Below are 14,221 nucleotides of genomic sequence, written 5' to 3' on the forward strand. Positions count from 1 at the left end.
AGTAGCCACAGCCCCAATGGTTGCCCAGTACCCTTTAAGCAAATTAATGATTTTTTAATGTATGACTAAACAGAAGGTGGTACCATTTGATTAACTGGCTAGATTTTGAAGAAAATATTTTAAAATGGTATTTTCAAAGACGGTGCTGGTGCTGCAATCCAGCATGAATCCAGATCTTTGTCTCGTGAATCACAGCACCTGGTTTGTGGTTTTTTTTTTCCTTGAAGTAAAACGTTGGTATAAGGTAACTGCAAATAAAGGAAATGCTGAACTCATGCTGTTAAAGTAGCAGCACCTAGTATAAATCAGAAGAGAAAGTCTAAATGTGCAAATGAAGAGGAAAAAAAACAGAGAAGCAAGCAGGTGACAGGAAAGAATGAAAATGAAAAATAAACTAAACCAAGACTGATTTGAGGAAGTCCTTACAATGAAAGGAAGAAATACAGTAATCTCATCATCGCAGGTATGACTTGGTACACACTGAAAAAGTAGCAATGACTGAAATAAGAAGGGAAATTGGGTGCCAGAATCATGGAAAATGACGGCGACATTCAGGCAGGTTTCAGAAGTTCATCCATCACACAGTGCTTTGGTCCAAACCCCCTCTCTCCCTGCTAGTAACAGTTAAAAACCAAGACAGTCCCATCAGCCAGAGAAATGAGACTGAACTCCGGACGCTGAGGAAGAAACAGACTGCAGCGACAAGGTGTACAGCCTGGCTTTTTGAAAAGCTCGGTAATTCCCTGAAAACCACCCAGCGCCACTGGTAATCTGTTCAGGATATACCTGTTTCTTTTCTTTCCGTTTAGATGAACAGAACTGCCTCTGACAGCACAGAAGGGATCTGACAAACGGCAAGTATTTTACCTTATAACAGCGAACATGGAATTGAAGTTCTTGCATTCTCGGCAGTGGAGGGCAATTTTAATGAAATGCTTAATAATCTTCATTCTTTTGAGTTGGTTGGGCTCTGCTAAAATTTCCATGGCAACCCAGAATGTCTCTTGATTTATGACGTCCTCAAACTGTTTCAGGTGAGCATTGCCTGTTTTGGAGTCCAGCTTATAAAGGTCATCGATGTATTCTGTAGGCTCAATATTGCGAAATAATTCAAAGTCTCTCATGGAAAGCTGAGTGGCGACCTCAATGGTGCTCAGCTGTAGGAGGGAAATTTGGCTTTCTCTCAGCAGCTCTTGAGCATCCTCATCCGAGCATAAGGTTTCTGTCTCCATATTGTTTTTTAGATAATACCTGAAGAATATTTGAGTTACAATAAAACATTAGAGATGCTCTTCAGAGGGTTTGTGAACACAAAGACATTGAATTATACCAGTCAGTGTGGGCATTACTGACACCGCAGCGGTGTTTATGCGAGAGCATTTCCCCGTTACTGTGAGAAGCCAATGTAAAAGGCAAAGACAGAGGCAAGAAGGGACAGCATAACCTTGTACTGTAGCTAGTATAAAATAACATCATTACTGAAGTAAAAAAAACTATTTCAAAAGCTGTTTTAATCTACCTCTATGCTAGTATTTTCTATGCTGTACTCTGCAATATGCTGTAGCTTTCACCTTCAGAAGAAGGTCAGTTACTTTTCCATTTGTAAATTCAGCAGTGAAATAACACTTTAAATACACATTAGTCCTGAGAAATCTCTTGTTAATGTATTTCTCCATTTCTTACATAAATTTAGTGTGACATATTAATATTTATATGAAGCGCATAGTATTCAGGAAATGAAAATGTATGTGGAAAATTCATTTCCATGGTCCCAAGCAGATCACTTTCAGATATACAAAAGTTTATTCCTCATAAATTCCCTCTGTTGCCTAGCAAAGACGACGAAAGAATTTTTTTTTATTTAAACTCTTTTCTGGTATGGATCAGGTCATCAGATAAAACTGAAGCCCTTAACATTTCAGAAACATTCGTAACAGTACACGTAAAAATGGAAGAATTTATCTCAGGTTACTATCAGTTCATTGCAACATGACATCACTGAGAAAGAAATTAATTGTATGCTTTAATCCTGAAGTACATATGGAAAGCTTCAGGAGAAATGTAACTAAGTGTAAGCCACTATGTACTTCATCCTGATCTGCCTAACTTAGCTGTCATGCAAGCTCACTGTAGATTTAGGGAGAGGTTTTTTGGGTGCAGAAGAGGAAGGTGAAACAAGGAAGAAAACAGGTGAGGGAAAGCTAAGCTACTGGCATTCACTTGCTTGTTCTTCTAATAGACACCTGTATTTTAATGTAACATCCCTCCCCAGTATTTCTTTTGGATGTTTCCATCCTAAAAGACAAATAAATCCAAACCGAAACCCTAACAAGGGTGCACTTACCGCCCATTGAGCTGAATCCTGTCAGCCAGTTTGGAGAACTGGTCTGGGAGCCTGCGCTGTTTGATGACTCCCTCGGGGCTGACAGACACCTCGCACAGGGAGTAGGTCTCCGGGGCTCCTGTCAAGTTGAATTCGTGGACAGCGTGGCTCACCACCTCTTTCGCTGTAGTGTCTTTGCTGATGATAATGTAACAACTCTGCTGATCCGCTTTGAAGACTCTGATTACTTGATCTGGAATATCTAAAATAACAGAGTAACACCTTTAAAGTATGAAGTTATGTAGGACGTTACTTATCCCTTGAAAAGACATAAGGTCATTTACTGTCTCATTCAATAATGAGAAAACAAGAAAACAGCTAGCGAGGAAAACAAAAAAAGCCACACTGGACTTGATAAATAAACTATAATATTCAGTTGTTTCCTTCTACTTTGAGAGAAAAAAAAAAAAAGTCTCCTCTCTGCACGTCCTCAACTCAGTTACTTTATCATCCCATGACCACAACCAAAGTACAAGACATGTAGATCTATCGCTAAGCTGCACACTGCCCTTCTCAGCATGTCTCAAAAACTTTGGCAGCATCACTTCTGCTTTGGCTCTTTTATCTTTGTGACAGCCAGAATCCACACGCGTGCCAGGGCACTCTTCCCAGGGATGGGAAGCCATGGAGCACGCATGGATGGGCTGTGGGCAGGAGGACGCGAAGGGGAAAGGGGATTTGGTCGTTCTCATCACTAGCTGCAAACTTTTACACTCGCTCTCTCACCCTGAAGGAGCTAAGCTGCTGCAGCAGTTAATTCTTTGGCTAGTGTATATTTATAGCACATTTTATGTATTACAAATGCATTAGAGAACAGCTTTATCTGAGGCAGCCTACAGCAGGAATTAAGTATCTGAAGAAACACAGGTTTAATCTACAACTTGATGATTGAAATAATTTGCTCCATTAGCTATTACAGAAGGCATGATTTTCAAAATAAAACTGATTGGAGAAAAAAAGTCGAGTCAGAGTGCACACTAATTTAAAACTCAGGGAGAGCACAGTTTTCCTTCCTCCCTGAACTCTGAAGACTAAAACTTCTCAAGTTTTCGACAGACCGGAGAAGGTGGGAGGCTCCTGGTGAGGCCTCAGCCACGTCTCCAGAGCCTGCAGCACCGCGGTACCTCCGCATCGGGGCTCCCAGGCGGAGACAAGAAGGGCTGTGCGTGCCTCAGCAGCCTCCAGAACAGCCCTTCACTTCTGCCACCATGACCTGACCGGCCTTCCACGGCCTCTGCAGGCAGTGCCACAGCCACGGAGAGAGGCACGCGACCCGCCACCCAAGGGGAGGCCCGGCTGGCCGGGCAGAGGGAGCCAACCCGCCAGGGGCCACCCTGGTCCTGCCAGCAGCAGCTCTGAGCACAGAGTTTTACATGCTGCTTACCCGCATCGCCTATATGTTTAATTTTTCCGCTGACAAAATCCCTTGCTTAAAGAAGAAACGAGTATCTCATTTAATGGGGCAGCGACCTTGGGGTTATTTTGCCTCGCATCAGGACTTAATGGTGCTATGGGGGCAAGCAGGAGGAACTTAGGGCAAAAAGTAAGCAGGTAATTTATGATCCAGCATCAAAAGTTTCCACCCATTGGAAAAAAGAAAGCCTCAGCATCAGCTGTAAATAAACTGGAAGATGGGAGAAAACGGGATGTTAAAAAAATAATCTGATTGAAAACTAATTCTACTAACAGTTTCACTATTATGACTATCACATTACCAGAATAGTCTCATTAGAAGTAATAAATATTACATACTGATTTCAGAGTGAAAGTGATGAAAATGACATATCGACTAATTAGGAAATGCCTCCACTCATAAAAATCATAATAAATCAACAGAAGAGACAAACATCTGTATCTTGGTACCAGCATACCCAAAAATCTGAACACATTCAAGGTATAAAGACAAAAACTGGAATATAATTGTAGGGGAGGGAGAATCACCATGCAACCAAAGTTTAGTAGAACTTGCGACAGACGAGGGAAACAATACAAGCACACATCTGCCTTCACAGTCTTTGCTTTTAGGCAGGTAAACATTAATAAAAATTATTTTCTTATGCATTATTCAGCATTCAGTATTATTTGACAATACAAAACATTTCAAGTCTGCATGCGACAGAAAAAACAACCAAAACAAACTACGTTATCATCTAAAATTCCAGTTTCTACACAACAGATGTAAGCAGTCCATTCCTTTAAAGCAAGGTCATAGAGATGCAAAGGAACCTGTCAAAGGTCATTCAGTGGCAGTGGCAGAAATAGGAATAAAATGCAGGTCCTCTGCCTCATCACAGCACTGTGCCCGTAGTAAAGGGAGCCTATGGATTTGTTTTATTTAAGGAAGATTACAGGGCGTGGGACTTACCTAATGGCCCAACAATAATAACTATGCCAAATGCAACATATGAAAGTGTTAAGTTTAACAGGCAAGCCATGCAATATTAAGGTCTGCAGGATGCTATGCATCAGGATACTTACAGTAAAACCCAACAGCTGCGGGCAGGAAAAAAAGAAAAAACTGTCAACACCAAATCAAGATTTAGATGTTTATAATAAACTTATCAAGTACAGTTTGGTTTCTTTCTGAGTAGTACACTCAGAAATATTTTGTTTTTCTCTGCCATTCACAAATGACAGCCTTCTTGTTACAGGAAATGTTAAGTGAAGGTAAGAAGGACCAGTTATCAACATTTCATTTTATGCAGTAACTTCTATAGTACTAAACGAAGATTCTTGGGGAACATGTGTGTAGCTCTCACCTAGACAGCAGGAACCTGGATTTGCAGCAAGAACTTATTTGCTATGGATATTTATGCACTTGATAAGATATATATGTGTGCACGTCCCTTTTAAAGGGGAAATCTGCAAGTTTACATAAACACACATCATAGCCACAAGGCACTTTACAGATCATGTAATTATGCACAGAACTTACACTTGAAACAGGCAAACAAGATTCTGACTGGACATGTTTACAGGCAGCTGCATATAACAACAAATGCCTCCTGCAGCCACCCCATAAACTACGTCCCTACAGTAATAGCAATGCAAGCATAGATTACACATTTCCAAACATTTTTCAGTTTTTCAGACATACAACTGATTACACATACTGTTTGTAAAACACTGCTGCCTTGGTATGACAGCAGCCCTATTTTATCCACAAAACTGCTTGAAATAGAAATTCAAAGATGGTGGATGGACAAATCAAATCACGAGAAGCACCGGTATTGGGAAGAGATGACAAAAGAAAAGGGTGCAGACAAGGACAACCTGCTTCCACCAGAGCTCTGGTAAACTCCAGTACATCAAAGACTCTCAGAGGTCGCAAAATACATTTCTGTGCAAAACCAAGCTAAATGCCACATTACGAAACAAGCAGACAAGAGAGGTTCAGGCAGTTTGGATTTTCAGCGAATCTCCAGTTTGGACCTGTTAGAGCCACAAGATAAAACAGGTAACTGCACTCAGCACGTTTGATGCTGGGAAAAGATGAAATTTTCCCCTTGAACCAGCTCCCTTGTAATCATCGTGTAAATCAAGCTAATGCTGATGTTTTACCTGAAGGATTAGAGAAATCCAGAATGCTAGTTGTAGGCTGCAACAGGTCAGGGCTACTGGATGACAGTGTTCCTGGAATGGGCATGATGGCCAGGCTGTGTCTGCACTGCCGAGTCCCCACAATGCTGTCATCCTGCGACTGGCTCACGCTACCATCACTGCAAAACAATTTTGTTCCATTTATGTGCATTAAGCTCCTTATATTCATCTTGGGATGAATGAGACTAAGAAAAATAATGGCACTCTGATGTTTTAATTACATGTTGTAGGACAGGCTTTCAAAACAGGGACAGGGGAAAAACATATTTGAAAGTGTTCGCTGGGAGAGAAAAGACATTTTGGTCTTGTTCTGCATTTATGGGTCAGATTTGTTGCATTTTTTAGAAAACATAAGCAACATGGACATAACGGCTGAAGATACTAAGCAAGCAAAATATAAGAACTTAATAAAGAACAATTACTTTTTGACCAGAAGAGTCTGACAAACCTGAACAGTTTTGGAGGCAAAATGCTGAAGCGGGTCTTGTCTAAAATCTTCCTGATTCTGTTTCTCCCACCAGATACAGTGTTTGCTTTCATTTTCTTGTTTCCTTTTTCACGGGGAAACATCTGTTCCACATCGCCAGGCATATCTGGGATGGAATAACGGTTGGTTTTCTTCTCTGCAATTTTTGGAATATGTGGAATTCCATTTTTCTCTTGCCCTATCCTGCAGAGCAGCTCCTTAAACACTGCAGAAGAAGATACAATCATGGTGATTTCCCTTTGCACACTTAAAACTCCACAAAATTCTTCTTTCCCCTCAAACCTTTTGCTTCCCACCTCCCTGCAGAAAAAGTGAACCAGAAGAGTTACAAACCAGGCAATACACTGCATTTTGATTTTTATTCTAAGGGTGTGGGTCTTTTCCCATTGAGGTTTTATTTTTTATTACCTTGGCAGAAAAAACAACTGCTAAACATTCAATAAAAATGATCGAACAATCTGCGTAGCTAATTTGAAATTAGCACGTATCACACCAGTTTAATAGACCTAGTCTACCATTCCCACATAGATAATAAGGAAACACTGTATTCACTACAAAAATAAATACTACACAGTATGTATTTATGTAGGTTTTTTGTCTGCATCTTTTAGGTAACAGAGTGCAGATGCTTCCTTAAGAATAACTGCAAGGCAGACTGATATTTCCCATAAATGTCTTTGTTTGCTTTTAGTAATACTACTGAACAGAAGCTGCATCAAATTTCCTGTTGCATTTATCAAACTAAGCCAGTCTACTACCAGCACTGACATTCCCCAAAGATATAATTCCATGGAAAAGATAGTGGTTATGTTCTTTATGTTCCTTCCCATATATGAAAGGGGAAACCCTATTGGTCAAATTAGTTTATCAAATTATTTTTTTTAGGATCTTTTAAAAACCTTTTTAAAATCACTCAAGTCAGAAATTCAGTATTTTCTGTCAGAAACATGGTGATATTCAAAGAATGCAGAACTGCACAGAGCAAATAACTCAGATTGTCCCTATCAGCAAGGCAACCAGGACTTTTCTGAACAGAAAGTCCCAGTCAAATTGCATGCTTCTATTATGTAATAAAATTTAAGGCTACCAGACTTCAAAGTATAGATTCCAATATAAAAATGGGAATTGTTCATTGTCAGCACAAGGCACTTAGCACTCAATTAAAAAGACAGGATAATAAGCATCACTGTCGGAAAAAACCTTCAAGACATGAATTCATTAAAATTTATAAGAGAAATCACCTTGAAATTGTATCAGCTAGCAGGAAGAGATTAGAATCTGCTCATAAATGTATGTTGCTTACATTTATAATAAAAATGAACAATCTATCACTGTCTCAGTTCTAGTTACGCTATATTTTATGTCACTCTACATTAGTCTGGACCACTGGTTACTGTGGTGGTTTTACACTTCTGGGGAATTATGCTAATAAGCAATTACTAGGATCTTGAAACTTTTTTTACCAGCACAGCAATAAACAGAAAACAATAATCGAAAAGAAAATCAATAGTGAACAAGGGTCAGTAAGGGGAGGCAGAAAGTAAGGAAAAGAAACCATCAGGTTGTGGATACAGCTACAGAGAAAGGAGCTATCCTGTGCACAGTCTTGTTCTTTCTGTAGCTATGGTTATTTTATTGCCTGAACAGGATTCTGGAAAAAGAACAGATGATTTGACTGATATTTTAAAGAGGTATTTATGTGTTTATATTCACACTGACAATTGAAAATCAGTATTTATGTGTCATACCACTTTTTATATCCCCTTTTCATTTTTAGATATAAAAGCAATTTATCCTATGGTTCTTACAGGCATTATAAAAAAAGTTTTACAAAAGCCCAGTTTTACATTTTTGCTTTTTCTTGGCAAATATATTTTGGTCCAGATCCCCTGGCTCTGTTTCAGCCATATCGCATGAAGGGACAGTAAAGCCGCTTAAACAGTCATCTCAAGGAAAGAGCTGGCTGTGCTGGCTCCGTGCCACTCAACACGCAGCCCCTGGCACACAAGAACTTATCCAAGCAAACAGAGGCACGACGAGGGGATTTCTGCAGAACTTTTCACTCCTTAGTGCAAGTTGGGGGGGAGGGGGGAAAAAGGTGGAAACTTACTAAACTGCTAAAGCCAGAATGACTGCAGGTTTTCTTCACATACACAAAAATCTATCATATAAAGTCTACTTACCAAAAATGTTTGTTTTTACAGTAATGGAGAGATGAGTGTTGTTCCTTAAGATTTCCAGAGCTTTTACAAAGGTAATGTTCTCAAAATTTTGTCCATTTACTTCCATTATCTTTAGGGAGAAATAAAAATGGGACTATTAGGAGAACAACTGTTTGACAGACTTACAAATACAAAGGTGGCAATACAGGCACAGTAAGAACTTTCCAGAAGCTATCATACCATCTTTACAGCAGTTGTAGAATGAAGACATTCCTTATAAAATAACTTATTTTCATCACGTCAGTTTAGTTACGTCCTGTAAACAAGCCAGGACCTCCATTTCTACCTGACAAATGCTTTAAGCAATTTGATTTTCTGTCTTAACATGACATTCTCACATTAGGAACTGCGCTTGAATCAAGAAAGGTGGATCATGAACCACTGAACTGGTACTACACCAAAGGCCGGACCTTCACCCGGTGCAAACTGGTACTGCTCCACCAGCCCCAGTGCACTGGGATGATTCACACTTGGTGCGAATCAATCCAACCAACCAACCTGATGGCTTCAACTTAACCACATCTCTGATCAAGAAGTTTCCTAAAATAATCACAGCTTGGTTTCTTTTCCCACTCTGTTTTTGAAGTATTTTGAAAACTATTTAATAGAAACCCATTTAACACATGTGACCTGAAGCTAAACCGTGGCACTGACAAGAGTATACTAAGCAGTAGCTTGCTTCAGTAAACAGCATAATCTTTTTGTCGAGAACACTACAGCTGGGTGAACCAGAATATTTTAAATTAACTTTATTCCTTTTACCTGATCACCACGCTTAAGTCCAGCTTCTGCTGCTTTACTGCCCGTTTCCACAGTCTCTACAAAAATACCGAAACCTTTGTCACTTCCTCCCAGGAGGCTGAAAAACAGCGGCGAATCTCTAGAAGGTTTTTGCAGGGTAATTTGTCTCCATTTTGCTTTGGCAGCACAGGCAATATTCAGCAATCTGAGATGTCCTTTCATTTTCTGTAACAGAGGACAAAATGGAGCGCAATGTTTCTTTTACGAGAAATGGAAAAACAGTTGTGAAAAACACCCCAAGTGCCAGAAAAAGGACTTGATGCCATGTGTCCAAATCTTACTAAATAAAACTTGTCCTCTTTTGCAGTAATGCAAAAAGCACATAAACGAGTGCCCTACGTACTATTTTATACGGGCTTTATATCTGAATATATATCTAAGAACAAATACATCCATGTTAAAAGCCATCTATTAACTTTTAAAAATTGTAGATTACTATGCGTTATCCACTGGGTATGTGACACTAGAAAATGAAAACATGGAGTATTAGAAGACATTCTTTTTTTGCTCCTACCGTATCTTCCAAGTTCTTTTCAAATTCTTCGAGAAATCGAGTCATAGCAGGATCTCCTTCAAAATCATTAAAATGGTTGTTCACCCACAGTAAGACCACTCTCGTAACCTGTAAAAAAAAAAACAAAACACCACAAAACCCCAAGCTGTATATAAATGTACCTATGATTATTCTCCTATAAGCTTTAATCTATAAGCAAAGAAGAATAGCACATGGCAGAATAACATGACAGATTACTGCATCTGTTAACAAAAAGAAGCAGAAGACACACTTGAAATAATCTCTTTTCCTTTACTTGGGGAAACAAATGAAAAATAAAAACTCCAGCGTTTCTGTACCTAACTGGCACTTACTGGTGCACAAATCCACCTTCAGTTAACTCTTCCTTGTGCTGTTTATAAAACTTACCTTTTTAAAGCAGCCTAATGATCTCCTTATAGAAAGTTCTAGGAAGTATGCTGTGATAATAATGAGCTTTCTTTTAAGAACTTTCAGTGAAATATTCATGTTGCTTTTCTATGTGCTACAGAGTTACTACCATTCATTATAAAGTCAGTCTGACAACTCTTTTATCCATCCACGTTATAAAAATAAAATGAAAAAACCCCACGGTTTGTCTACAGCAGTTTCTCTTCTAAAAATAAGCAATTTCCTCTTATTTGCTGAGACTGTTTTGGTTTGGCTTCCTTTTCTTAAAAAACAGTAGTTGCCAAAATGAACTGCATGGAAAAAGCGAAGAGAAGCAGTATCCACACGAAAGACCCCAGACAATTTCCTACGCAAAAACCCCCAACATTTTGATAGTCTGTTGCGTTTCCTTCAGCTCAAAGCTAGAACACTTAAAACTGCTGGCTAAAAATTTTACTGCCATAATTTTCAACAAATTAGACATGGATACAAGTTACAGACTACGAACATTTTTCATGTGTACGTGCATATATTTACACAGAGTTAAACCTGGTTCTATTTATGGAAACATTTTTATCAACCGCACCCGTCTTGAGCAGAGTTTATTTTAAGTACAGAGTTTGTAATAAGCTGCTCAAACAGAATGTGCTCAATACACCTAAAAGCTCTACAGTAGAAAATTATGGCAAGCACAATGCTGTTGTGAAAAGAAAGACTGTATGTTCAAGAGATCATGAACACAATTTTCCTGAATTTCTAGCAAAAAACGATTTCAGAGACTGACATTTACATCTTTAAAATAAAGAGAAAGCAGTATTTATCATTCTGTAGAAGAGAAACTGTGTCACAACAAAATTAGGATAGTACACTATACACAGACAACACACTGTAGGATCCTTTCTTGATACTAGAGAAAAATCACTTTGCATTAAAATAGTTCGTATAAAATAGCTGGACCATAACCCTAGTTTATCAGCAATACAAAAAGGAATCAATTTGGAGATATTTTCACCAGAAATACTAATATCTTAGACTCAAACTAACCTTATCCCTGAGACTGTCCACTGTGAACCATTCCAAGAGTTTATTTCCAACTTCCAGGGGGCTTGTTAGAAATGTTCTGTACGTTAAAAGGAAATCTTCAATGTAGGTTGGATCCACAATAGAATGTTCTTCTATTAAGTGCATGATGAGTCGCTCAGGTGTTGCCTTAAAAAATTAAATACAAAAAAATAACCGGTATCTCCCATCACTATCTCTCCCTAGAGAGTTTCTTAACATAAAACCATGTGAACAATATATTCCCTTTTTGCTTTGTCAGTTATGGCCAGCTTAGGAGAAAACACACTAATATGTTTAAAACAAATCTTCATGCTTCTCTTGGCCCAGAAGTTCTGTACAGGTAAGCCCTGACTAAAACAATTAGTAACTTCCCTTAATTTTATTTTTAATAAACAGTTTAAGTTCCTCTTCCAGATTACAAAGAAACAGGTCAATACAAAAAGATGCACAAAGGGTGCTCCCAAAACAAAAACCAATATATGTACTGAACAGGTCTATCTTTATTAAAAGGGAGATGGAAGTAAACTTGTAAAATAATATAAATGCCTTCCAATCAAATTTTTTGACTCAAGAAAGACAGAACTGAGTATGCACTCTAGATTCAAACCAAAATTGTATTTATTTACTAATAAAGGTTTCATAGATGAACGGCAAGCACAAAAAATAAATTCACCTTGATAACTATGTGTCCTTTTCTGGTTCCACTGCGATCCAGCTCCCTGTGCTCCTTTACCATAACAATTTCTCCTTCTTCCTCCACTTTATGAGTGTTTTTTTCCACGTGGTTCAGAATCCTCCAGTAGTCTTGCTGGGCTATACACACAAACTGCCCCCGAACAACATGGGATTGTTAATGAACACCCAGAACATGACTGCATCCCCATCTCTGCGCTGCTTTGGCGCAGTCACAACAGCACAGCATTTGATACCAACTCCACTCTGTTCTACCCAATTACACAAGAGAGGAGGTTAGAAACAGAAGACAAACAGAACTGGTCACCTTCCTGTATCTCCAAAAGGTTGATCAAATGGGCTAAACATACAGAGGACAAAGCCTTGAGAAGTGCAAATGGGTATTTTCTGTTTATGTGTTCTTACTGCATGTCAATCATACACACAGCATTGACTGGATGGACCAAGCTTACGCTTCAGCACAAAGCAGAAGTTCCCGTTTCTCAAATTAACAGCAGTGTGAAATAAATCTCAGCTACTAAACAATGTACAACTAACTCCACATCAGCAGAGCCCCTGACCCATTAAATACCAACCTCCTTTTTCCTGCTCCTGGAATAAAGGTCATGCCTTAAGGTGAAAGTAGTCTGTTTTCTTTTATTAGGTGCTTAAAAATAGGAGGTAGTTGTATAGAATTGTAATCTTACCTGACAATCATCTACTTTGGTTCTGACCACTCCATTCATGTACTGTTTGTCCAGAGAGGGAGTAATCCCAAAACTATTTCCCATACAAAGACTCTCACTCTTCCCATCAGGATAGCTGATCTCCACTGTGCCATTTAAAATAACATACCAAGAATCGAGCTAGAGGATGTAATAAACAAATTTAAGATGTGAAGCTAATTCAACAACTTTTATAAACCACTCCAATGCTCTTATCTCTGAAAGGCTTATTCTTGCAATCTCGTTTGTTGTCGACAGTTTTACAACATTCAGCTCGCTAAAAAGGTGCGCTGTAAGGCAACCAATAAAGATGACTAGAACAACAGCATTCTTCGTTCATTTCAGAACTAATTCACTAGGGAAAAATGTCGATTAATAGATTGCTTTTTTAATTTGTAGCTAATTGCTACAATAGATTTATGCCATTTAGTGAGAATGAACACTCTTCCCCTGGGTAGCTGTCTGGTCACTGTCAGGAACAAGAGTCTACCCAGTCCTCTTGGGGACAGGACCTGCTATGGCCATTCCAGATGGCTTGATTCAAGGACAGAGAGATTTCAAGATCGTGATTCAGAGCACCCATGTTGGGAGCCTGACCACAGGCCGAGCTGATCATCTGTCTCCTCCCACTGAATACACGCAGAAATTGCTCCTAATTTAGACATTTGTTGTAACACCTACATTGTTGGGCAAGGATACCTCTCCATGTCAGTATTTAAACAAATGACATTTTAAGAAGTGAGCTATTTTGCCAATGGAAAATATGCATTCTTCTATGTCAATGATCTTGGAAATAAACTCCTCAAGATGTCAGCACCTACCAGATAACACCACGTTGAATGCTCGTTTAGATCTATACTTGGTCAAGTTGAAGTCTTGAACAAGACAGTAACACAGAGCTAGAATCTCCCAAAAGGATGGGCTAAGGTTCGGGGATTTTGGATACGGGTTACGGTGAGAGAAGAATTCTGACTTTCAGATGTGGGAGAGGTGCGGAGATGGGAAAACAATTTTCCAGCCCTTCACACCCAGATGCCCTTGCTAACCCACTGCCTATAGCACTCAAATTGTGCTGTAAGCAGTAACTTACTTCTTGGCCGTCTTCAAGTATGATGGCTCCTGCTTGCTCTACTACTTCAAATATCATCACTGAGCAAAGCTCTCTTCTCACAGACATAGTCATATTTGCAAAGGCAGGGAGTTGATGCATAAATTCCAGTAATTGCTCTGTTAGACAAAGGAAACAGTGGTATGAAGACTGCAAGGCCCAGGGGTTCCTTAGATACTTTACCCTCCACAGGTATATTAAATTTCAGTTAAATTCATGGGGAAAATTGCTCAGTGGTG

At 39.1% G+C, this 14,221-nt stretch overlaps 1 protein-coding gene across 6 annotated transcripts in view; it reads right to left on the bottom strand.

Moving 5' to 3' along the window:
* Positions 1-14,221, bottom strand: part of RAPGEF6 (Rap guanine nucleotide exchange factor 6) — a 132,902-nt gene that overhangs the window by 30,607 nt on the left and 88,074 nt on the right. For 3 of the 6 annotated variants that reach the window (XM_056348755.1, XM_056348757.1, XM_056348753.1), the window contains exons 9-20: positions 13,965-14,101; positions 12,857-13,015; positions 12,151-12,303; positions 11,460-11,624; positions 10,008-10,115; positions 9,455-9,658; positions 8,654-8,762; positions 6,432-6,675; positions 5,945-6,102; positions 4,862-4,876; positions 2,345-2,585; positions 868-1,251 (exon numbers count right to left, since the gene is read on the bottom strand). In XM_056348755.1, the coding sequence (XP_056204730.1) occupies positions 868-1,251; positions 2,345-2,585; positions 4,862-4,876; positions 5,945-6,102; positions 6,432-6,675; positions 8,654-8,762; positions 9,455-9,658; positions 10,008-10,115; positions 11,460-11,624; positions 12,151-12,303; positions 12,857-13,015; positions 13,965-14,101 (2,077 nt within the window). The remainder of the gene's footprint in view (positions 1-867; positions 1,252-2,344; positions 2,586-4,861; positions 4,877-5,944; positions 6,103-6,431; positions 6,676-8,653; positions 8,763-9,454; positions 9,659-10,007; positions 10,116-11,459; positions 11,625-12,150; positions 12,304-12,856; positions 13,016-13,964; positions 14,102-14,221) is intronic. The other 3 variants (XM_056348756.1, XM_056348754.1, XM_056348758.1) reach the window with 1 other exon arrangement.

This window comes from Falco biarmicus, chromosome 8 (assembly GCF_023638135.1).
Source record: "Falco biarmicus isolate bFalBia1 chromosome 8, bFalBia1.pri, whole genome shotgun sequence".
Taxonomy (NCBI): Eukaryota; Metazoa; Chordata; class Aves; order Falconiformes; family Falconidae; genus Falco; species Falco biarmicus.